At 46.5% G+C, this 25,733-nt stretch overlaps 2 protein-coding genes across 4 annotated transcripts in view; both read left to right on the top strand.

Moving 5' to 3' along the window:
* The window catches only part of nav1a (neuron navigator 1a), an 82,927-nt gene extending 78,666 nt beyond the window's left edge, over positions 1-4,261 (top strand). For all 3 annotated transcript variants that reach the window (XM_062459955.1, XM_062459956.1, XM_062459957.1), the window contains 2 exons: positions 702-893; positions 1,070-4,261. In XM_062459955.1, coding sequence (XP_062315939.1) covers positions 702-893; positions 1,070-1,177 — 300 coding nt within the window. In that variant the 3' untranslated portion in view covers positions 1,178-4,261. The remainder of the gene's footprint in view (positions 1-701; positions 894-1,069) is intronic.
* A 908-nt stretch (positions 4,262-5,169) lies between these two features.
* Positions 5,170-24,586, top strand: LOC134019269 (myosin-binding protein H-like). The gene is given in 15 exon segments (XM_062459969.1): positions 5,170-5,332; positions 7,568-7,624; positions 8,769-8,834; positions 9,203-9,337; positions 9,916-10,083; positions 13,807-13,895; positions 14,169-14,364; positions 14,468-14,524; positions 14,527-14,603; positions 16,089-16,248; positions 18,030-18,166; positions 21,651-21,837; positions 22,150-22,215; positions 23,920-23,963; positions 24,137-24,586. Coding segments are annotated over 13 exon segments (1,521 nt in total). The 5' UTR covers positions 5,170-5,184; the 3' UTR covers positions 22,194-22,215; positions 23,920-23,963; positions 24,137-24,586.
* Positions 24,587-25,733: the final 1,147 nt, after the last annotated feature.

The raw sequence follows: 25,733 nt of genomic DNA on the forward strand, positions 1-25,733 counted from the left end.
CATTCATTCGCATAAATCATTTGCATAAAACATACAATTTTCTGTCCCTAGACTATGGGAAATCAGACATGAATACTATTGAAAGATATGCATACTATTGAAAGATATGCTTCCTCTTAGACTTCCTCTGAGACTCCCTCACGCTTCCTGTGTGTCTGGGTAGCCCACAGTGTAGCGTGTCTGAGACTCCCTCATGCTTCCTGTGTGTCTGGGTAGCCCACAGTGTAGCGTGTCTGAGACTCCCTCACGCTTCCTGTGTGTCTGGGTAGCCCACAGTGTATCGTGTCTGAGACTCCCTCACGCTTCCTGTGTGTCTGGGTAGCCCACAGTGTAGCGTGTCTGAGACTCCCTCACGCTTCCTGTGTGTCTGGGTAGCCCACAGTGTAGCGTGTCTGAGACTCCCTCATGCTTCCTGTGTGTCTGGGTAGCCCACAGTGTAGCGTGTCTGAGACTCCCTCATGCTTCCTGTGTGTCTGGGTAGCCCACAGTGTAGCGTGTCTGAGACTCCCTCATGCTTCCTGTGTGTCTGGGTAGCCCACAGTGTAGCGTGTCTGAGACTCCCTCACGCTTCCTGTGTGTCTGGGTAGCCCACAGTGTAGCGTGTCTGAGACTCCCTCATGCTTCCTGTGTGTCTGGGTAGCCCACAGTGTAGCGTGTCTGCTGTTGCATCTTCATAGAGTATCTCCGTGTGTGTCCTGCAGGTGCACGGTCAGAAGGCGGTGTGGGAGGACCCAGTGGAGTGGGTGAGGGGGACCCTCCCCTGGCCCAACGCCCAGCAGGACCAGGCTCGCCTCACACACCTGCCTCCCCCCAGCAGCGGGCCCCCCAGCAGCGAGGACAGACGGGCTCCCAAAGACACCCCGCCTCCTTGCACACTGGAGTCCGACCCCCTGGTGAGCCAGACCGGGCTCTGGGTGTGTGAGAGAGGCACCTGTGTGCAGGGGGGCACCTGTGCATGTGTGTGTGTGTGTGGGGGGGGGTTTAAGGTGTGTGTGTCTGTAGGTTTGCTGGGAGTGACGACACACTAACGCTAGTACCTGTCTTCTCTGTTTGCCCCCCTGCTGTCCAGATGGCCATGCTGCTGAAGCTGCAGGAGTCCGCTAACTACATCGAGTCTCCGGAGCGGGAGAGCACGTTCGACTCTCCAGGACACTCTCTGAGCCTAGCGCCACGCTAGGCTAACTCGGCCTAGCCTCTGGGATAAAGACTCTGGGTCAAACTATGGGACCAACAACAGCGCTTTTCTAGGCTAATGGCGAACACAACATTGGCTACAATCCAAATGAGAGACTAAAGACTGAATGGGGAGCGATGTACTCTGAGGGCATAAGAATAATTAAGCATTTTGACGTACAAAGCCTGCAGTGCTTGGCTTCAGTGGACAAGAGGCTTGGTTGGCCATGCAAGTCTACTATTAGGAGTTTCGGACAAACTAAATCGTGTTGAAGTCTTCATTTCCATGTAGCGAGACATGAATATGCATTTTTCTGTCCTATGTTCCTTCTGTGGCGGTCATTGTTAAAACTGCAAGTGCATGGTAACAAAAATGTTTGACAAATATTATACCCTTATGATTTTATAGATCTGAACCATACATCCATTCATCACTGATGGAGAACCCAACCATAGATCAACATCTATCTGGGGTAACGCCTACACTTACCTGGTGCTTAAGGAAAACTAACAAGTGTCCCACCTACATACACCTTTAGTCTTTAAGAAAGTCTAACATTTACAATTCTTTCTAGACATTTTAGCCAAAATGCACTTTATTTTCTACTGAATTGGATTCTTTGAGGACTTTTTCCAGTGTGTGCTTCTGAATGGGGGACAATCTTAAAGGGGAGGCCTGGTTGTGTAGTTCACTATTTGATCCTGAAGGGGACAGTGTTGGACCCTTGCTCCTTACTTCAAGGTGCTTTTCAACCACCCAGTTCTGTGTGGTCCAAACTAGTGATGAGTTTTATATTTATTATCGTTTTTGTTTAATACTACTTATCAAATTGATCATATGTCATTACTGTGAATGTACTCACGGCAGGCAAGGCTATTTCCTGTGGAATGCATAACATGCATACTTAAGTGAGTCCAGTAAACTGTGATTTCATTTTGGCACACAGACAGTCCTCAGCAGCAATATATTCTGATCTCTGAACCCCCCCACGTGTGTCCCTATCAATATGGCACCTCGTTCACCTAATCCTGCCTACATGGACTTCTTTATCAGCCTACCAGAGAGGTTCTCGATGCATGCAAGTCAGCTGTGCACCAGGGAGGAGAGGAGAGCAGAGGATCATATCGTATAATGTGTTGTCTGCGTTAGTGGACTGTGTGAGTGTGACCTGTGTACATGGGGTCTGTCAGCCCAGAGACACACCTCCACTTGGAGATATTACAAGCTGATTGGCTCAGAAATGTTCAGTGGATGTACTGACAAACCACAGTGTGTGTTGTTAAACACTCGATCGCACTAGAGAAGAAAAAAAAGATGAGATCTACTTTACTAGTCTGCCAACACATGCCTACACTATCTGGCTATGCTTGCTGTGTGTACTTCAATATCTGTCTTAATACTCTCCTACTTAAAATGACTACTACATGATTTCTTAGGGTACAACTTTGAGATCTTGTTTTTGTAGATTTTTATACAGTGTCATCCTCACCTGCCATCAATGTAAACCCATCAATCTGAACCAACACATCACCATCGGGGCAACATGCTGTCGTGTTAAAGTAAAAACCAAAGCCAACTTGTGATTGAGGGATAGTTCACATCTGTCAACATTAGGCGTGTTCATCACTCATAATGAATTTGGGAATCCTTTCTGGATAGAATTGGAGCTATAGGTTAGTGTCAAAAAACAAAACATGACAGAAGTGCTATCTAACATAATAAAACTGTCACATTCATTTGACTGTATCATGAGGGCTAGAGAAACATAGCAAGTCCATTACGCAAAATGACAGCAACAACCGACAAACTTGTCGAACTTTGTTACTTATTAGTTCTTCATAACTTCCAGTAGGGTTTAGAGCTACAGTTTATCCTGTTTTAAACCTGTATGATGGATTCCTTTGACCCAAGCTTTGGAGAATGGGACCTGAGAAGACATGCCAGCTGCTGTGCACAGAGTTAAAAGACAAGATGGCTGCTTCTCGGTTTTGAGTCTTTTCCTCACTTCCTTCTTGCTTCCAACTGCACCGATCTGCAGCAGTAGGACAACATCACAGCTGTTACCTGCTGTCTTTTGAGAGGTGCAGACAAAGGATGTAGGATACCTCTCCAGACTATTGAGATGCACCCATCTTGTCGGCTCTGTGTTCAGGAAGTACCTCAGACTGCTGCAGGAGTGAAGTTCCCTCCCTGAACTGTAACCGTGGGGATGCTGGTGTAACGTTCCAACAAGCTGCCTCAGACTGTCTGTGCCTGAAGACCTGGAGGCCGGATGTGTACACGACCATCCTGGCCTCTCAACACTGCCCCTCAACACTGCCCAAGGCCGGGTGTTGGAGAGAGCGGTCTGAACGACATCATTTCCTCTCACCTGCTCTGATGTCACTTTAGTGCCCAGACCTTGGAGAGTCATGAATTGTGGTCATGTTGATGTTGGAATTGGAACAATGCTGTTGCTGTGTTTGAAGAGAGTCGGTTGGGGTGTACCTTACCTGTGTGTGATTTTGACTTCATATACAGCAACTTCCTGTAAAAGCTGCTTACCTGTGTGGAAGACTTGATGGCAAGGGGGTTTGCTTTTTATGGGGACTGAGAATAATGTAATGAATGGTGATACATGCAGTTTTATTCCCCGGAACAGTCAGAATTGATGCATGTATCTCATGGTGATCTCCCAAAGTTTCTGTCCTTGGACCTACCAGATCCTATCTTATCAATGGGGGGGATTTGTAATAACTGGATTTCTTCTTTTTTTCTCTCTTTTTTTTTTTAACAATCAATGTACTTTTTTTCGGAAGCAATTCTTTGTAAAACCTTCTTTGTCTTTTGTACAGGACATCACTATTGTAAACACTGTAAATAATCAACGCATCTGCGACAACAATCACTAAAGTATAGGAATATGGTATAAGGAGAGGAGCTGCCATTGGAGAGAGTTGCAGGTGTGGTGGTCTTTTTGTATTTACTCCAGTGGTGAGGAGCCCTAACCGTGACAAGGGCGGAATGGCATGTTTCTATACCATGGCGAATCCCATATGTCTAGCATTGCTCTATGGTCTCAATAAAGTCATGCCATCCTTAGAATCACTGTGGGTGTCTTCTGTGCTTCTGTCTGTAGGACTGAATCCTTGCTTCCTTTGTAGACAGAGAAGGTAAAAGTACACGCATCCTGCACTTCATTACTTTTTTCAAAAATATTTTTTTAAACCTTAAAAACTTGATCAAAAAAATATTTTCAACCTTTCAAAACTTTTTGTTTTGAAAATATTTTGTAAACCTTCGACTTTTTTTTCAGTTTCTTAGAAAGGAGAGGTGAAAAGAGGAGAGATATCATGCCACCAAATACAGATTAAAACTAAAGTAACTAGCCTGGCTTGAAACTAAGTAAAAAGTCCAGATATTTGTGTAAAACATTTAAGGAGTGAAAGTAAAAAGTTGTCAGAAAAATAGTGAAGTACTGATACCAGAAAAATCTACTTAAGTACAGATATTAAGTATTTGTGCTTTGTTACTTCCCATCTCTGTTTGTAGACTATAACATTACAGTAAGATGGGCTCTACTGTTGTGGTCAGTGGAGTCTATAGTTGACATTGACTGCATTGACCAGTAGAGGGCGTCAACTCTGTATGAATCATTACCTCTCAACAGTGATGCTGTGCCCGTGGCACAATAGGGCAGGTTGAACATGGAGCTCAGCTCATAACATTTGATCTCGCAGGAAATGTATGTGCTGTCTGTTGATTTCCAACTGATATACTTGCCTTCCGTATTACCTGAACAGTCTTCTACACGGCAACTGATTCTATGGCTCAGGCGGAAAATAAGTTGGTGTGGGTGCACAGCTGGGTGTAAAGGGCTGTCAGGCAGATCGCGTGCGGCTATATATAAAGCCATCAAAGGGGAGGAGTCCATTTTAGGGCTAACCCACAAACGCTATATATATTACCTGAAGTCCCACCAGGGTCCTTAATCCAGAGGATTGGCCATTCCCTCGGGTATCATCAGCACCATGTCAGACAAACCAGCTCCACCTGCAGAGGAGGCGGCCCCAGCGGAGGCTGCGCCAGCCGAAGTTCCCGCAGAGGCCCCCGCGGAAGCAGCTCCTGAAGCAGAGGCTGCCCCCGCCGCGCCCGCAGAGGAGGCTCCCGCAGCGGAAGGTAGCGCTTCTGGTTCCTGGACTTAAAAGCACCGTTGGTGCCAAACCTCATATAATTTAAGGTTAACTTTACTAACCACTCAACTAATGCTGCCCAACAATTACTAATTGCCTATTTTCTAGAATACTGCATGGAAGTGTCGATAGACTCGAATGTACTTATAAGACAGTATCTCACTGTAATAACCCATAACCTTAACAATCTTAACTGGATAACAAGCCGCCCCGGCCCCCGTTGAGGAGGCTCCCGCTCCAGGTGTGGTGCTTCACCCTTTTATGTCCAACATGTAAAACCAAGCATTTCTAGAATAATGAACGATGTTTAGTCTGTGAATTTTGACCAAGAAAAGGCCAATCTCATGCATGTGAACTGAATGTTAAGTCCCGTTTCCAGAAAGAAAAGTTAACTTTGACCAATGAAAAATTGAAACCGCTTGGTTAAGCAACAGACGCTATTTTGAAGATAACATTTTGCTATAGTCGCTCAGAAGCCTGCGCCTCATGCAAATTGATTATCTGACTGCTTAGACAATCTGACTGACCTCTTGTCGCGCTACTGTTGTCTTCTAAGACCATAGGGCTCCATAGACTATGTATCTGCTATTACTAACTACTGGCATCTAACGCTTAACGCCAGCTGCTCCTGCGGCCGAACCTGAGCCCGAGCCTGCGCCCGAGCCTGCACCCGCCGAGCCCGAAGCAGCTCACGAGCCAGTCGCCGAGGGTAAAATCAAACGTTTACTGTGATATTTAACAGTCATTGCATTCAGGTTACCAATCCTGAGGAATTCAACATGTCTTATGTCTCTGCTGCATGCCCAACCAACGAGATTCATGCTGAAGTGTCAATGCAATTGCTCCGGATACTTTAATATTTCTGTATATTTAGACACTGATCATTTCATAGAGCTTGTTTCAAGTTTTTCCCACTAATGGATAAGGTTCACAAATACATTTATGCATTTGGTGGACGCTTTTCTTCAAAGAGTCTTTGAGATGTTCAGCCTAAATAAATTTAAACACGTCCGTGCACAGCATACACTTCATTCCTGTGGACAAGGGTGATAAAATACACCTGAACATAAGTTGAAGCTGAATCGTGCATGAGCCCGTTATAACATTAACCCTTTATTAACCTCAGCCGCGCCCGCGCCTGAGGAGGCTGACGCTCCCGCCGCTGCTGAGGCCGCGCCTGCCGAGGCTGCGCCAGCCGATGCCGCGCCTGCCGAGGCCCCCGCAGCTGATGGTAACCCTTCTCCCCCTCCAGACCACAGACCCTCCATATAACCTCTTACCCCACCTCTTGATCATGCTTTATTCCTCAATGGTAAAAGTCTTGGTAAAAATAGAACTCCACACATATCAAGAACCCTGGTTCTAGAAAAACGGCAATACTCTAACCTCTTGTCATCACAAGGTACAGTATTAACCCTATGAGTACAGTAATTCAATGCTTTGGTCATCAAGGATCATTACTTCCGCTAACTAACAAAAACTACAGTTCCCATGGTTCTTTTCACACTTTAGATCAACCCTAACATTCACGATGAATTGCATTTATAAATCCAGCGCATTTGTATCCAGTGCATTTTCCTTTAGGCTTCTGCTAACCTTTCTCTCACCTGCTGCAGCCATGCAGTCAAACTGTGTGTCTAACATGTCTGATGTCTAACGCTAGCTGCCCCTGCTGCCGAGGAGGCTGCAGCCCCTGCAGAGGGTGAGGCCCCCTGGCTGGGGGCCTCGGCTGCTGAAGAGGGTAAACCCCCCCCCCCCCCCGATCCCTGACCCACCACTGACCACACAGCACCTGACCACCACAGGGCTTAACACACCTCACACACACCCATACACAACCCCTCACACTCCTGACATGACACAGTATGAACCCCTATGAACACCATCTGAGTACCCCAGAACCTGCTTTAGTCGGCGGGCGTCTGAATACACGTGCTTCGTTCACCCCTTACTTTGCTGCCTCATCCTTACGTACATGGTTCATCCTTGTAGTATGTTCCCTCTCCTGTGTCTCTCAACTCCCACCCTCCAAGCCTTTGTCACCTTTCTCTGTCCTCCATTGCTTTCCAGGCCTCTCTCCTTCCCTCTGTCTCTCCTTCATAGCTGCATCTCATCCCTCACTCATCAAACACACTCCCAAAAACCTTTCCTTCCTGTTTTGTTTCTTTGCGTATCATTGCTACTTAGCATTAGCTGACGCCCATCTAACCTTTAACCCCAGCCGCTGCCGCGCCTGCAGAGGAAGGAGCTGCTCCAGCTGCTGACGCTCCCGCAGATGGTAAACACACGCCTCCGGGACACACACACACACACTTGCTGTGTGTCCCTCTGTATAACACACTTGTATGTGTGTCACTCACAATTAGCCATGGTGGTGTTTCTGTCATAAAAGTGTTTCAGTCATCTCATACACTACTACTACGTGATGGTATGTGTGTCGGTACCACATGTGTTTGGTATCTTGAAGTGGTGTGTGTGTGTCCTTAGCCTTGTGGTTACAGAGCGGTACCAGCGTGACCACACTGCCTCTTACTGTTTGTGTTTGCCATGTTAACAAGCCTTGAGAGTATGTGAAAGAGGCAGTTAGAAAATAAGATAAAGTGTGTGTGTGTCTTTGTCACTCAATGCCATCGGAGTCCCTGTCGTGAAGCACACAAACACCTGTCCTGTACCATCTCCGCTGCTTGCTTCATTAGGATAGTAGATGACTCTACTTACCAATACCACATTTACGCCTAGTTTGTTCTTTTCATAATCAATGCCCTTTATTAACTGGCTCATCTAACATTGTTTTAACACCAGCTGCCCCTGCTGAAGGTGCTGAGGCTGCCCCAGCTGCTGAGGCTCCTGCAGAAGGTACACCTCAACCACAACCGCAACTCTAACCTTAAGAAATAACACAACCAACCAATCACCTAATATTTTCATGTCGACCCCCGGCACCATTAGAAAGAACACATTTCTACAATTAAAAATCTACTGGATGTGAACAACAATTGGCAAACAAGTTACACAGAAAGTGTACTACCAACCAAATGGGTAACTGCTACTAAGATGAGCTGAATTTATTTTACAAAGACCTCCAACTGGCACTTAAACCAATAACTTTAAAGCTCTACAATAATGTTATATGCTTGTCTTCCCAGCATGAGGTCCAGTCTAATACCTAGAGTATAATGAAGTTTATAGTTTATGAACAAATCCCGTATGCTACATAGTAAACCAATAGACATGTAGTGTACCAGTATGATTTTACACCTAGCCTGTCAGTCATTTCCATCTAACTAGATGGACTGGTATGAAAGAATTTGGTGGAATTTAAGCTTTGTGGTAGAATATTATTTTTGGGGGCAGACGTCTTTGCTTGCGTCAATCTCTATAATGTGTACATAAACCTAACAGCCTTTCCCCTGTAATACTAGCTGCTCCAGCTGAACCTGCCCCTGTAGAAGAGCCACCCAAGGCCCCCACACCACCACCTCCTGCAGGTAAAACCAAACTACAGGTCCAGGCTCCATCGAGAGCCCCACTGGCTATTCTTGGCCAATGCCACCGTGGTTGTACACACAGCTAGCAGGAGATGATGCATGAGTGGTTTAGAAAATAGACCATCGGAGAAAGCCAAGAAAAACAACAGCTGTCAACTCATCCTGAAATCATTTCAGTTGAAAACACTCGGAAGTCCATTTAAAATGCTAGATGACTTCATGAAGAATCCTTACATTTATGGCTTTACTGTGTCACTCGCCAATCATACATCTCATTCTAGGCCTACAGTTGCGTGTAGTATGACACATATGCACTATGGTCACCCATGGTTGATTTGTGTTTGTTTTGTGGTCTGACCTCGTTGCAGAACCCACCAGTGCTCCTCTGAACGTGGCTGTGGAGGATGTGAACGACACCAGTCTCACCATCAAATGGAGAAGTCCAGAGGTCCTTGGAGACTCTGGTCTGGATGGATATACCATTGAGTACTGCAAAGATGGAGGTGAGCTTCGGTTCAACACACCCCCAAACCTGGTGTTGTATGTGGCCGTGAGTGTACGAGTCAGAGTGTGTGCAGGCCTGTCAGTGTGTGTGTTTGCATTAGCCTATGGGCTGCACCTGTCTTCAGAGTGTCAGGGCCTCAGAGTGACTCGTAGCAGGGCCGAGGCCGTATAGGGAAGGAGAGAGTTTCGACGGCTGTCACCTTATCCCCTAAGCGCCACTTTTAGAAGCGCCCGCTTAGCTCTGATGACATCAGGCCTTCTGAAGTTGCTACATGGCGTCCAGAACGGCCCACTTATGGGTGTAGTGTTTGTAAACGCGTGTCAACAGGAAATAAAACACTTAATGTCCTCATTAAGTTTCAGTGTCATGGAAAGTATTGGCTTGCAAAATGGTTTCCATGGAAATGTTAATTAGAAAACTATGTTCCTCTTTTTATAGAACCTGCTATCTTTCCATTTGCGCCCTCCCCACCCCAAAAGAGACAAAAAAACTCCCTATACTTGTATATCCCTCTGTGTAATAATCCTATGACCAATATCGCCCACATGCTAATGCTAACCCTGTGCTTTTCTACAGCCACTGAATGGGTCGTGGCCAACGCAGAACTCACTGTGGCAAACCGCCTCGTGCTCAAGGATCTGACAACCGGTGACCTGCTGAACGTGCGCGTGGTGGCCGTTAATGCCGGTGGCCGCAGTGAGGCCGCCGCCCTGGTCGAGCCTGTGCACATCCGGGAGGTTGTCGGTGAGTACTTGGAAGGTCCCGGTGTGGGTGCCGGAGTTTGGGAATTAACTGATGGTTGGCCGTTTAAAATGCATTTGTTTGTTCGTTTTTTTTATTACAAGGGGGCACAATCATTATGTTCCCAAGGTCATTTATGGCCGTCAGAAGAATGATATTAACCCTCGTGCTGCCTTCGGGTCACATGACCCAAAGGTTCATAACGAACCATCGTTGTGTTTACCCAATTTTACCCAATACAAAAACAAATTAAAATAATTTTCTTTTAACCTTTGCAATGTGGGGGGTCTGAGACAGCCTAGCTGTTAAAAGAAAATGCTTCACTTTGTCTTTGTATGCGGTAAATCTGTCGCAATACGACGGTGGGTCACAATGACTGATGGGTCAGAATGACCCGAAGATAACACAAGGGTTAAGGAATGGGATTAGCTTTAGGGATTTTGGGGTCTCAACTGTATTTTTTTTCTGTATGACTTTTAGAGTGTCTAAATATTCTTTACAATCTACTACTGGTTTATTCTGGTGACTTATGACCTATCCGTCTTGTCTTCGTGTTGCGGACGAGGGCTGGTCCGTGCCAGGACATAGATGAGTGTCCCAGCTGCACTCACATAAATCCCCAAGGCTCGCGCTGACAACACCTTTCATTAGCATGAAATTATACTCAAGTATATACACACGACTTAAACACACACTTGAAAGGGTTGCCAATGAACTAACAGGCCATGAGGAAATGTGCACAAACACACACTTCCTTATAAATAGTTAAATTAGATTAAATTAGATAAAATTATTTTACAATGTAGGTAACAAATCCTTAAGGCTTTTTATGAAAAGAACTAAGAACAGTTGAGACAGCCATTTGGTTCTCCTCCCCCAGATGGCTGTCGCTTGTGTCAGACTGTTTGGTGATTGAATGCTGTGTCAGGCTGGTGCAGGAAAACATTTGGCTAATGAGCTGTCGGTCAGCGTGCCCCCACCTCACAGGTCACTAACCTTTTGCTGGATAAGTGAACTTGCATAAGATTTACAACATTTATGGCCATGGCTCTGAGGCAAACATACTGTGTGTTTTGACCAACCTGAAGTTAAGTCAAGTTCTCAAAACAACTTTTGAGGCAAAGGCCATCAAGATCCCAATCCAAAGCTTCAGTCTAGTAAATCCTAACTACAACACCACCTCTGGTCTGGGTTAATTCCCTAATGTGTTTCTTTGTTTCTAAGTTCCTTGTTTACAATTTTCATCAACACTGAGGCTGTTAAACAGTTAGCGATGAGAGGCCTGACTCTGTAGATATTGTAGCACTTGTCATGTCCTTAGAATGGTCCTATTCAGAAAAAGACTGTATCTGCATGTGTTCTGAGGTGGAGGGTGGGCGGGTTGTGTGTAGTGGTGCCCTGTCACAGAACAGGTCTGGCATTGGTCTTACATGCTACTGAAGTTCAGCATTGAAGGCAAAGTCCTTCTCTCGTGATGGATATAACGAACATGTCTACAGGGAGTTGATATGTCCTAGTGGTCCATTCCTCAGAAGGACATCCTAGGGGACAAGCTGGAAAAAAAGGGAAAAATGTGGTCACGCAACCAGAAGCGCTGGTCAAACGAGGAGAATGAAACCAGACCCTAATGGACAGATTCTGTGGAGCAGTGACCCCCAAAGAGAGAACATCCAACTATGTGTCACACGCTGTTGCATGCTGAGGCAAACACACACCTTCACAAGAACACTGTCAAACACACACACACACACACCTTCACACGAACACTGTCAAACACACACACACACACACACCTTCACACGAACACTGTCAAACACACACACACACCTTCACACGAACACTGTCAAACACACACACACACACACCTTCACACGAACACTGTCAAACACACACACACACACACACACCTTCACACGAACACTGTCATGAACATTTACCTAAACTAACAATAACAAAAACAGACACTGACACACATTCCAAGCCAGAGTCAAAGCCACATCATGGAAGTTTCCCTGGCTATTGCCATGACAATCTGGCTGACGACCGAAGTAATTCCGGGGAACAGATCAGGACATAGCTAGGAAGTGTGCTGATTAGCAGGGATTACACATGAAGCCAGGAACTAGAGGCCGGCAGGGATTCAGATGCTCAGTGTGGGAATGATGCTTGCCTGAGCCTGAGCCTGGTGGTGATCTCACACAGATACCCACCAGGAGTATGGTGACAAATGTGTTCGGAATAGGATAGGCACAGGGAGAGGGACAGAGCGAAACGAGGATGGATGGACGGGGGGTGGAGGGAGAGGAGAGAGGAGGGAGATGGATGGGGGAGGACAGGCTTGAGATTTCAGGGGAAGGGGTCTCACATATCCTGTAAGCCCAGTGAGCTTTTTAGATTTGCTGTTTATGTACAAACATCCCAGGGACTGTGTCCCTGACACTCAGCACCCTGCTTAAACCAAACCATCCTGCCCCAAGGGATTCTGGGAACACCATGGCAACTATGCATGGCTGATTAGCAGTTCACTATTTACCTTAGCTTTTTTTTCCAACTGATATTCCCATACTCATGGGCCCCTAACGGAGACATTTGGGGGGTGTAACTTGAGGAAGAGCAGACCTCGTGAGAGACAGACCAGCACATTGCCACTTTTCCGTACAGTCAGTGAAGTGGTGCAGCTTAGTTTGGAGGGGGAAGCTCATCTAAAAAAATGTTCTCATCATCATGTACTAATCATCACTGTTATTTTAAGACCTTGGATGCGAGTGCTGTCTACCCTGCCTATTAGAATACCACCCCCTGTGTCTCTCTTAGATGGTACTTAGATACAAAACAGAAAGCAATATTCTATCTGGAGTTTACCCTTAACAGTTCCTCATCCTACACTATTTTACCACAAACAAATACAATTGCAGTCCTCAGTAAACCAAAAGAACGCACCCTGTATGGACTACAATTCAGGATCAATATTAGAAAAGAAAAACTGTAATAAACACATTTAAGAAGGTACAGTCATATAATGGTCTGGCTACTGGGATCATCTGGCCTAGGATATGTTGCTAATTTTAGCACCTTAAACGCATTCTCCTGTGAGCGTTGCCCATGAGTGGCTTGTCTATTTGGGGTCCTGTTGACCTGTCATTCTCAGCATACGTCACCTCCCTCTGAAGACACAAGCTGGAAGTTTACTTCTCACACGTCTTAGCCTCCACTCAGACAACGCAGAAGGCTAATGCCAGCTAACACTGACGGCTAACTCTGAATTAGCATGCCCTGTACTCAGACAATGCAGAAAGCTAATGCCAGCTAACACTGACGGCTAACTCTGAATTAGCATGCCCTGTCAACAAAGATTTTAAGCCTTCCAAAACATTTAAAATGTTCTTGCCTAATTTCACAAGAGAAGGATAAACATTTGAAATGTTTCACATTTAGTCAACGTTGTTCAAGTAGAAGGTGTTAGGCTTCTAACTTGCCTACTTTGTATTCCAGCTGATGATGTTGCTTGCTCAGGGTTGCCAAGTTTCTCTCATCCGGTGTCAGAATCAGTCTCCTCTTAGACTGAAATATTAGCCAGTGACCAACAGATTTATGTTGTGCGAATGTATAAACATCTAATGCAATCAGATTTCTCAAAGTTGCCAAAGGTTTAGTGTTATAAACATGCAGCAGCAGTACTTTGGCCAGAATGAGACGTAAGAGTCTTTGCCTCATCTTTCCTTCCAGATCGCCCCAAGATCCGCATGCCCCGCTTCCTCAGGACTCGCCTTGTCAAGCATCTCGGAGAGAAGATCAACCTGCTTATTCCCTACAATGTAAGTCTTTCTTTCAGCATATCTCTTTACAAATGATGTTCTCTCTCTTTTTCTATTTCACACACACCGACACACGTACTAACACAGTCTGACGCCAATCGTAGCATATCCAGCAATACTATTAAACAATTAAAGTCTGTTGAGATCATGTTAAGCAGCCATGGTCTGAGAGATCACAGTAGTATTAGAACTCAGCTGGAGACTAGATATGGACATCTGGTTGGAGAGCATCACTCATCTGGCCATACCTGGCCCTCTCTCTCTCCCCCTCAGGGCAAGCCCAAGCCTGTGGTCACCTGGACCAAGAACGGCGAGCCTTTGGATTCAAAGAGGGCTAACGTTCGCAACAGCGATAAGGACAGCATCCTGTTCATCCGCACCTCTCAGAGGGACGACTCAGGCGTCTACGAGATGAACGTCAAGGTCGACAGCTTTGAGGACAAGTCCAGTTTTGTCATCCAGATTGTGGGTGAGTCACACCCTGATAACTGCAGAGAGAGAGAGAGAGAGAGAGAGAGAGCAATAGTGTGTGTGTATGTGTGTGTCATTTATGCTTATGTTTGTCTCCTCAGAGCTGCCAGGGCCTCCTGCCAGTGTGAAGCTGGTGGATACCTGGGGCTTCAACGCAGCTAATGGACCCCTCCCGTTGACAGCGGTAACACAGAGGTCACCGGGTACACCATCCAGAAGGCTGACAAGAAGACCGGGGTGAGACACGCAGACACACACATATGCAAAAATAAATATGTGTTAACATGCATATATAGAATCACACAAACACACACGTTTTGAGTTGGGTTAGAAGAACAACATATTCTGTGTGAAGAGAGCAACACACAGAACTCCTACAGGTCACTCTCAAATGAGTCTGAGACTAAATGTACTTCCTGTGGAGCTAAGACAAACTGTGCACTCGGGTCCACCCTGTTCCTATCAAATTCACATCTCTCCTGGTCTGCATCTGTTCTCCAATCGTACACATTGGCTTCAAATTCATTTACTTCACAAAAACAACAGTGGGGGCTTTTTAGTGACATGACTAATGGTCTCTCTCAAGGGTCTGAAATTAGTCTGGCAAGAAACTCTGGCAAAGTCCTGTCATGGTGCTTTCAGAGTGTTTAACACTACGCCCTTGGAGCCAACATATCAGGATACAGCTTCACCCTGAGACTGAGGAGGACACACACACTTACAGTACACACTCCCTCACACACACACACATACTTGCGCACACACACACACACACAAAGACACTTACACACATGCTAGCACACACACTCACACACTGACAAAGAGTTGATGTCGTAGAAGGTGATATGATGACTGATTTAGCCTCTGTCTGAGGAGGGTGTGGCCAGAGGAAATGTGGGTGTGGCCAGAGGCTCTGTCCCTTATTAAGACATATGAGTAAGTCACAGCTTCTGGGGCTGTAAGCATATCTCGACAGATGGCTAGAAGAGACCGATCATCTGTGTCAACGAGGGAGAGAGAGAGAGAGAGAGAGAGAGAGAGAGAGAGAAAGAGAGAGAGAGAGAGAGAGAGAGAGAGAGAGAGAGAGAGAGAGAGAGAGAGAGCGGGAGAGAGAGAGAGAGAGAGAGAGAGAGAGAGAGAGAGAGAGAGAGAGAGAGAGAGAGAGAGTAGGACTGAGAGGGGCATGGACAGGGAAAACAGAAAACCAGTGGAAGGGAGGGTGAAAAGAGAGCAGGGCAGAGCTACAGAGATTGTGTGAGGGAGGGCAAGATTTGTAGATGCAAGAAAATTAGTGACAAAGTGGGTGCTTGTTGCCTTGGCGACAGTCTAAAGGGAAACAAGCTGCCAGTCATTATGGAGTGTGAACATGTGCAAGATAGATACAGCAGGACCATGTGGCATGGTACTGTAACTGATACACACACACACACCACTGCCCAACACACTGCCAGCAGTCAGCTGCTGAATGAATTAATGAGCCTAGTTAACTTTTTATGTCTGTTAACGTCTCTTAATGAAGACAACTTTCAAAGCAAATTTGAAAAAAAAATACTACTTGACATGTGCTTGTATAATTGTCCTCTGCATACCCCTCCTGCCCCCCAACTTACACTGAGGGTGTTTCTGAATGAAGCATCTGATGTTGTGTTATAGTGTTTTGGCCCATACACAGCAGGTGTGTTTCTCTCCCTCATGTTGTATTGTGTTGTGTGTCCCGTACAGGACTGGTTCACTGTGCTGGAGCACTACCACAGGCTAAACGCCACCATCTCTGACCTCATCATGGGAAATTCCTACGTCTTCCGTGTCTATACGGAGAACAAGGTTGGGATGAGCGAGGAGGCAGCCGTCACCACAGAGTCCGCTACCATCCAGAAGATAGGTAAGCAGAAACCGAGTGGGTGACTGTGGCATAATAGCATATTTGGATGAGAAATACTCTGCACCTTCTGCATTCTTCAAATTGTGAAACCCGTCAACACAATTTACCCCCTGTCTGCCTGTGATGCATGCTCTTTGACAATGTTGTTGCAATAGAACTTTGGAATTAACTTTGTTTCATACATTCATACATTCAAGACCTTAGTCTACCCCTTAACATGGCATTGTGTATATTTTGGATCTGGAAATCAGAAAGCAAGCATTAAGTTATTTCTGTGTGGCAAAATCAAAATCAAATCAAATTTATTTGTATAGCCCTTTTTACACGCAAGCATGTCACAGAGGGCTTCACATATGCCCATAGAACTGCCCCTCAACCAACCTAAACCCTCAAGGAAGACAAGGAAAAACTCCCCAAAAACTCTCAACAGGAGAAAAAAAAAATGGAAGAAACCTTGGGAGGAGCAATTCAGAGAGGGATCCCCTCCTCCAGAGACGGTTAGTGGGAGAGAGGAGCAGAACACAGGCTAAACATACAGTGTCGATGGGTTTTTAAAACACCAAAATCCATTATTCAACTTTAATGATGTAGGACAGGACCGGGAGACTCGCGACCAGGTCCAGCGTTGGCTGACCGACGACCAGGCAGGTGCTGACAACTCAAACCCCCCACACCACAAGGGATGTGTGTGGGGGGGACAGAGAGAGGAGAGCAGGGATTAGAGAATGCCAGGAGCAGCTAACAGTTACAGTCATAATAGAATGAGATCCCCACCGGTCAAGTGTGGACTGGTGCAGCAATTTAACAGAGCAAAAAAGGGGAATTTGATGCAACCCCACACACCAAGACAGCGACAGCCCCCCTCATTTGGAACATGAAATCTGTTCCAGGGGAAGAGAACTCTAAAATAAGTTATACTTAAAGAATAAGGATGGAAACAACCCGTCCCCCGTTGCCTCCAACTAGTAACATACTTACCTTTAACAGTCGTAGAATTGACTAAACAATAACGTTTTTAACCTAATTTTAAACGTCGAAACAGTATCAGACTCCCTAATTGAGACGGGTAGTTTATTCCAGAGAAGAGGCGCTCTATATGAGAACGCCCTACCTCCAGCTGTTTTTTTCTTAATTTTGGGAACCACCAGATAGCCGGCATCTTGTGATCTAAGTGTGGCACTGTTTAACATTATCACAGCTTCTCACTGACTTGTTTATCGGCAAAGCTTTGCAAGTGATAGCTTGGTGTATATGTGTGGGTGTGTGTGCGTGTTTGTGTTTCAGGGTACAAGCCTGAAATCAGTCTTAGCTCTGCTATAATCATTAGGGAACGCTGACCAGAGGTCAGCTATTCCTGAGGTACATTTAAGAGGCTCAGACAACACTAAGACAGCAAGGGTAGTCCATTTGAATGTTTGTGTATGTATGTGTGTTTGTGTGTGCGTGTGAGTGTGTGTGAGTGTGTGTATGTATGCATGTTTGTGTGAGTGCACTTGCGTCGGTGCATGTCGAACGTCTACGCCTCGCCTGTCCCTGACGGTCCCTGACGTGCTGAAAGGGGTCCGTCGTCGACGTTAACGGCTGTGCTCGCTCTCTCTCCGCCGTGCTCGCTCTCTCTCCGCCGTGCTCGCTCTCTCTCCGCCGTGCTCGCTCTCTCTCCGCCGTGCTCGCTCTCTCTCCGCCGTGCTCGCTCTCTCTCCGCCGTGCTCGCTCTCTCTCCGCCGTGCTCGCTCTCTCTCTGCCGTGGTCAGTCTCGACTGAGGTTGTTCCGTATGTCGTAGGCATCAGCTACAAGCCACCAGAGTACAAGGAGCATGACTTCAGCGAGGCTCCCAAGTTCACCGCCTCCCTCAACGACCGTGCTGCCACCGTGGGATACACCACCAAGCTGCTGTGTGCCGTGCGTGGAAGCCCCATGGTAGGCCCCGGCACTCACACACACACACACACACACAGACACTGAGGGGCTCCCTTCACCTTGTAAGTAGACATGCGTACACACAAACACTGTACAATTTGGCATGAATAGAATCACCAGGATATCATTTTAATTCTATTCCATTTCTATAATCTCACCGCCTCTAGCTATATTCGCATCTGAAACTACCCGCATCACAATGGCCTTCCCAGCATGCCCCACAGAGAGCTGTTGACAGCTGCTGATTGTTTGGTATTCTGCCACGTGATTGGCTACCCGTGATTCTCCCGTGGTGACCTGTGAGTGGTCAAATCAGAGCGTAGACACGCTTCAGATACCTGGGAGGGCTGGCAAAGCTCTGGTGATCTGGAGAGACAGGGCGAGGACAGGACTCCTCATGACTGGCAACGTTTTCACCTCAGCGGTTAAACTGTGAACTGTTGAAAGTCAGGGTATTTGTCAGTTATTCTTAAACTGGTGTAAGTGCTGTCATTCAGGTTTCACCTCAGGGTAAGAAGTTCAGAAGGAATGTGCTGAGATCCAATCCATGTCACGTGTGGCCCCGTGCCAGGAATGTCTTTGGGACTTTAGCTCATTGTCTCACCACATAGCTGAGATTCACTGACTCAATATCGCTTGAAGGACTTTTAATCAATATCGCTTTAATATCGATTAGAAGTCAGATCAGTGTGTCCCACAGACAGAGTAGTGTGTGTTAACCTTCAGGTGTATCACCTACAGGCACCATTTCTGTTACCAGTTATCCATTCCATCAGCAAGCCAGTAATGACGGCTAGCCCTGGCATGTGAATGCGATTGTCTCAATCCATCAGTCCAGTCTACATTACATTTACATTTAGTCATTTAGCAGACGCTCTTATCCAGAGCGACTTACAGTAAGTACAGGGACATTCCCCCCAAAGCAAGTAGGGTGAAGTGCCTTGCCCAAGGACACAACGTCATTTTTGCACGGCGGGGAATCGAACTGGCAACCTTCAGATTACTAGCCCGACTCCCTCACCGCTCAGCCATCTGACTCCCAGTCTCAGCCAAAGTCTATGCTTTGGCGGCTGCTCCCGCTGGTTAAACATATCTTTACAGTTGTCTTACTGACGCAGATGGCTCGCTCTCCAAATGGTGCTGCTGGGTGGAAACAAGGCTGATTATGTGTCCTAACGTCCTTGGCTCTTCACCCCATCCCGCGAGGAAGAGAGACTGAGAGAGGGAGAGAAAGAGAGAGGCAGAGAGAGAGGCAGAGAGAGAGAGAGAGAGAGAGAGAGAGAGAGAGAGAGAGAGAGAGAGAGAGAGAGAGAGAAAGAGAGAGAGAGAGAGAGAGAGAAAGAGAGAAAGAGAGAGAGAGAGAGAGAGAGAGAGAGAGAGAGAGAGAGAGAGAGAGAGAGAGAGAGAGAGAGAGAGAGAGAGAGAGAGAGAGCGGAGGGAATGGGCTGAGCCACATGCCAGTGGTTGCTGCTGCATATCTGAGAGGGGTCCTCACAGGTGGCCGTGGCTGCCCGCTGCATGCCTGTTGCTCTCTCTAAGGACCCAACGGCGAGCGCACAGGCCAACTGGTGCCTTCTTAGAGCACTGAGCGAGAAATAGAGAAGCGGGGGGGGGGGGGGGGTCAGTGTGAGTGTGAGTGAGGGGAGGGGAAGGGGAGAGAGAGCGTGGAGGGATGAAGGTAGGAGAGGAAAGGGGTGTTAGACTGGTAGAGAAAGAGTCATGTTTCAAGGACAGCTGAGGAGGGTGTAGGGAATGAAAGTGTCTGTGTGTCCGTCTTTCTGTGAGTGTATTTATTTGTGTTTGTGGTGTGGTTGACAGAGAGCGATGACATGACTGCTGAATGTGTGGTGAAATCCTCGTTCGTTACGGATGCCCAGGGATATGCCTGCATTTCCAGGAGGACCCTGGTGCTGACCCCCTTCTCAGACCTGTAAACCTATAGCTGCACTTGCCATATCCTCGTCTATAAGGGGGACGGGTTGGGTTCGACATGTGCAGCAACTACGGCAGCTGTCTGAAACCTACTTGTGCATGTGTCTTTGCGCTTGCCTGTAATTGTGTGTGTGTGTGTGTGTGTGTGTCCTCTTGAGAGGCTCACACTTCTGCTGGCTCTGTGTCCAGTGACACCACAGCACAAAGAGGTAGATAAGAGAACACAGTGATAGGCCCACATCCAACTCCTGATCAAAATAACTCTCCCAGGACAGAGGAGGTTAGAAGGTTAGATGAGAAAGCAGAAGCTGTAGGAAAGAGAGAGAGAGAGACAGAGCAAGAGAGCGAGCGAGAGCGTCGAGCAGAGAAAGTGAGAGATTGTTTAGGGGGGAATTTGACACAGAGATAAGAGTTGCCTGTCTGTGTTGTATCAGTTCAGGCACTATTTTTGCGCCACTTGTCAAGACAAAACCTGACCTCAACTGTATATATATATATATCTGTAACTGTCCCTCAGACTATGGGAGTGGGTTTGGATGAAGAGAAGAACCATGGTGGGTGAAGGAGGCTGGAAAGAGATAGAGAGATGAGAGCCTGACAGCTTGTGAGAAAAAGGGGGCTTATCAATCAACTCCCTGAGGCTAGCCACGTTAGCGTGGCTCCCCCCTCAGCTCTGTTCCTACCCATGGGAGTCATGGCCCTGCCTACGGTAGGGTCAGAGGGACAAACTGCATGCCAGGGGGTGTGGGGTGCTGGGTATGGCTGGGGGTGGAAGATAAAAGTTATTGGTCTGGCGATAGATAGTCCAGAAAGACACTCATGTCTACCATACCTCAAGCAGTTATTTCTGTCACCAGATTGACTGGGGTCTTTACTTCTCTCTCTTATTCCTTCCATCCTTCACTCCTTCTTTCATCCCTCTAGTCTCTACGAACCAGCCTCATCCTCTGGTCGAGGGTGATGCTCTAGTCTCTAAGACCCAGCCTGATTCAGGGACAACAGGGTTCTCTCATGCAATAAGACTGAGGGGTAGAGTGATGAGAGCTAACATGCGAACCTGCTAGACCCCTGGAGGTGTAAAACAGTGTCCAGGGATATTAGTTTGTGGATTCAGCAGTCGTCCTCCATGGAAGTAGGAAAGCAGCGGGCGAGGGGATGTGGGAGATTCCATCCCCTGGGGGTTCTGACGGGAACGCCATGTTGCCGGAGCATCAACCAATCACAGAGCAGCACATTCCTGACCAGGGGTCAGGGACAGGCTGGGGTTACTCCCTTGGTGCCCCTGGTGCCCCGACTGTAAACCTCACTGGTCTGCAGGGCCAGGATAGAGGAGCAGGTCAAAGTGGGGGTTGTCAGGAACAGAGAGGAAAGGAAGATTCTGCTCCTTTCTGAAGTTGGTTGATACTGACCTGTTCTTATAAAGACTGTGACTAGAAGTCAAGTGTTTGTCTTCTCATTTTAAGATTACCAACACAGACTGGTTGTAGCACAAAGATTTCACACTTTACACTGTCTAAGAATTACAAATCGCTATCTCCTCCCCATCCTCCAGCCCAAGGTCATGTGGATGAAGAACCAGATTCCCATCGGTGAAGACCCCAAGTACCGTCAGATCTCCAACCAGGGCGTGTGCTCCCTGGAGATCCGCAAGACCGGCAACTATGATGGGGGCGTGTACACCTGCAAGGCCAAAAACGCCCACGGAGAGGCAGTGGTAGCCTGCAAGCTAGAGGTCAAACGTGAGTATGGATGGACTGGGCATTTACTGCAAAACACCTACATGACACGATGCATTACTGAGACATGACAGCAAGCACAATCAATCCAAAACCTTTATTTCAAATGAGGTCCTCTTGGTAAAGCAATGCATAAAGGGTACTGCTGTTGTCAAACAGTTACAAACTCGGTCAGATACAAAGGAAATAGTTTGAATAGTAGCACCTTAAACCGAAAGTAACAGGATGCATTCGGTTCTGTTGACGAGTCACATGGTGTACATGCACAATGGGGGTCACTTCTGACCGTCGCCCTTCCTGCTTCTGTTCCAACAGAGGTCATTGTTGCAGACGCTGATAAGGAGAAGGAGGAGGAGTAAAACAAAACCAATACACACACAGGTGAGTTACACACTTCAGTCAGCGTTGGCCAATCTCAAACCTCTGATGCTCTTCGCTGGCATCGAGCTCACAGCCTCACATTAGATGCATTACTCTCTGCCCTTCTCACCCTGTGAGAGCCTCACACACACACACACACACACAGTCATTCTTGCCCCCTTGGCCCCAAGTCGTCTTACCCCTCCCACGCCCCCCCCACCCCCTCCCCCATCACACCCCAACAGCGAGACACTTTGGGAAGTGGTAATGTGGAGAAGATTAATGTTAGTGAAATTGCAATACCGAACAGCGAATGGCTGTTTGCCCTGCTTTGATGTTTCTATACATGTGTGCAAACTGCTAGGCAGCTTGTGGTACTTGTTGGACAGATTGTTTAGTGCTCCTCAAATGCCAGTGGAGTTTCCCTTTCAAGGAGAGCCAGGGAGAAGTTGTGCAGCGATATGCCCTGGCATATCTTGCTATTCCCAGCTCCCCTCCATACCTCCAACTCTCCTAGCAATGCTGCAGAGAGGAAGAGAATCATAAAAGCACACAGAAACGTAGGGATAGAGAGAGAGAGAGAGAGAGAGAGAGAGAGAGAGAGAGAGACAGAGAGAGAGAAAGAAAGAGAGAGAGAGAGAGAGAGAGAGAGAGAGAGAGAGAGAGAGAGAGAGAGAGAGAGAGAGAGAGAGAGAGAGAGAGAGAGAAAGAAGTAAAATAATGGAGTAACGAGAAGCTCGGCAGGGAGCTAGGAAATATAGAGTAAGAAGGAGAGAGAGAGTAGAGGGGTTATAAATTGAGGAGAGAGAGAGGAACATGGAAGGAGGGAGGGAGGGAGGGAAGGAAGGAGTGATGATGCAGAGGATGGGTCAGGGTAATGGTTTCCACATGAAGGACCAGTCTGTAATGTGACCCAGTGTTTTACGGCCCATGTAAAAAGAGCCGAAGCTACTGTACATACAGATCTGGACTGCAAATGACCAACCATGTGAAGATTTATGATGATAGATAGATCAGACAGAAAGACAAAAAAAACGTAGGAGGACAGAAAGACAGTTTGACAGGAAAAGAGGGAGATAGAAAGAGAGTGCATTTGCCTTTTTGACCAGACAGAGGCAGCAGTGGATTGAAACGTGTCCACTTGAAATGGATGGTGGACACATTTCAAATTTCACAGCGATCCACTGCTGCCTTGAAATGTGTCCCAGGGTGGTGTATGTGACAAGATGAGAGGTCCTGAGCTTGCTTTTCTGTTCTGAGTTCAGGTCTTACCATTAGTCTCTCTGTCTGCCTGGTATGTCACAAAGGGGTGGGGGGGGGGGGGTTAAGGGGGAGGGAGGTATGGAGGAGAGGCAGCTGTGGCCCCCCTAAGACACAGCCATACATGGGAGGACTCTTCAAGTGAGGGGGTGCAGAAGTTCCTTGGGTGGTGTATGTGTGTGTGTGTATGTGTGTGTGTGTGTGTGTATACCCGCCTTCTAAAAATGACTTTCGGTGCGATGGCGCTCAGGGCTGTCGATCTCTTCACATTACCATGAGTCAACAGGGTAAGAGGAGGTCCCCCACTGGTAGAGGGGAGAAGAGAGAGGATGAGGGGAGGGGAGGGGAGGAACATCCAACCCAGGTAGACAGGTTACATCAGATACTGCCATTAAAGATTGAAGAATGGATTCACACACACACACACTCAAACAAACATCTAACACATTGTCTCTTGTCTTCCAGTGCCTTAGCAGGACCAGTGGGAGTCTGGACCTTAGGTTTCAAATGTGAGTCATTGTTTCTCTGTGTGTGTTTGCTTATTGATTGTATTACATTTGACATTTTATTCGTTGAGCAGACGCTTTCATCCAAAGCGACTCGCAAATTGCCTACAGTCCATCTGTTCCACAGGTGTGTGTATCCAGTATCTCATCCTGTGTCTGTACTCTCCCAACCATAGATTGTTGATGGAGTTGAGCAAGACAGACGATTGGCTGCACTGCAGCATGTACATAAGAAGAAGGAGGAGAGGACATCACCCCCCCCCCCCCCCCCACACACACACACACACACACACACACACTCCCCTCCCAGCTCCACCCCTGTGTACCCACCCTATGAGGACTGCAGGAAAACCCCCATCCCAGATGTTCTTATTTGTTAAACCCAAACCAACCTGTCGAAGTAACGCCAAAGAATACACCTGGAAACACATTGGATGTATGCTTAGTTGTGCAGGCTAGCGTCGAGGGAGTCACTGTTATCCAGCGCTATTTATTTCTGCTGCCTTGTGTCTGTCTGCTGTTTATTTTCACCCGTGTGTTTGCTCAATAAAAGGGTGAACCCACAGACCTGTGAGTGTGAATGTGCTGTGCATGAATATGCATTAAAGTGTATTTTTTGAGACAGAGATATTAATTTGTGTCTTTTTTTTTTACTCTCCTCTCCTCTTTATTGACACTTGGATTGACTTTCCTTTTCTCCGAGTCTTTTATACCAAGTTAATACTCGTAATAGTTAATGGACATTGTATGGGGGGTACACTGACAGCCTGGCTGTACAAAACATTAGGGGTCGATGATGTTACACAACTTTACACTTAACTCATGCTACATCAATATGTTTTACTTCCACGAATGTGTAAACAATAATGGCTTTACAACTGGCACAAGGTGGGCACAGTTGGTTCTGGGTGTGATTGTTTTGAAATCCAGGGGGTGCCTGAAATGATGTCAACTGTGTCAGCAGATGTCAGGTTTAGTCTGTGTTTTAAATGCTTAGTCATTTTCCTATGCCATCTCACAAGACATCGACTGTGTCTGCACTTCTGTAAGTTCTTACATATCGTATTTACTGATCCTGTAGTAGAACATTACTCCACCTTGTCATGGTGAACACTGACACCTACAGGTCACTTGTTATTTCTGTGTCTGTGCTTGTTTCTCTCTGAGACACACACAGTCTCTCTCTCGTTCTCTCTCTTATCTCTTTCTGTCCACCTGTTTCTATCTCGCTCAGAGATGAGACGACTTTTCTGGTATCGGTACTTTACTTCACTATTTATTTTTTTTCCAACTTTTTACTTCCACTCCTTACATTTTTTACACAAATATCTGGACTTTCTACTTCGTACAGTTTTCACTTTGACACAAATTTCAGTACTTTGATGTCCTTTCTCAAAACTCACAACTGATATGCTAACACAATTTTCAATTGCTTGGATACAATACAAATTCACCTTAGATCATTGAACTATAATCATCTGTTCAAAATGATACAACTAATCAAAGTATCACCATTTTAAAATGAAATTCACAGATACATCTGAAATGTCTATAATTTCCTTACATTAATGACCTGTCAATTGATACGACTGCTCAAAATTATAAGTAACTCTTGCATTTCTCTTAATGCATAGTTTTATAGAAAATATTCCAAGTTTAGAACATGAAAGATTCAGTATAACGAGATCCATTGACACCAATTACTATGAAACATGAACAAATTGGACTAAACCATCATGTTTTCAGATTTGAAAACCAGCTGCACCTCTAGGT

This window comes from Osmerus eperlanus, chromosome 4 (assembly GCF_963692335.1).
Source record: "Osmerus eperlanus chromosome 4, fOsmEpe2.1, whole genome shotgun sequence".
Taxonomy (NCBI): Eukaryota; Metazoa; Chordata; class Actinopteri; order Osmeriformes; family Osmeridae; genus Osmerus; species Osmerus eperlanus.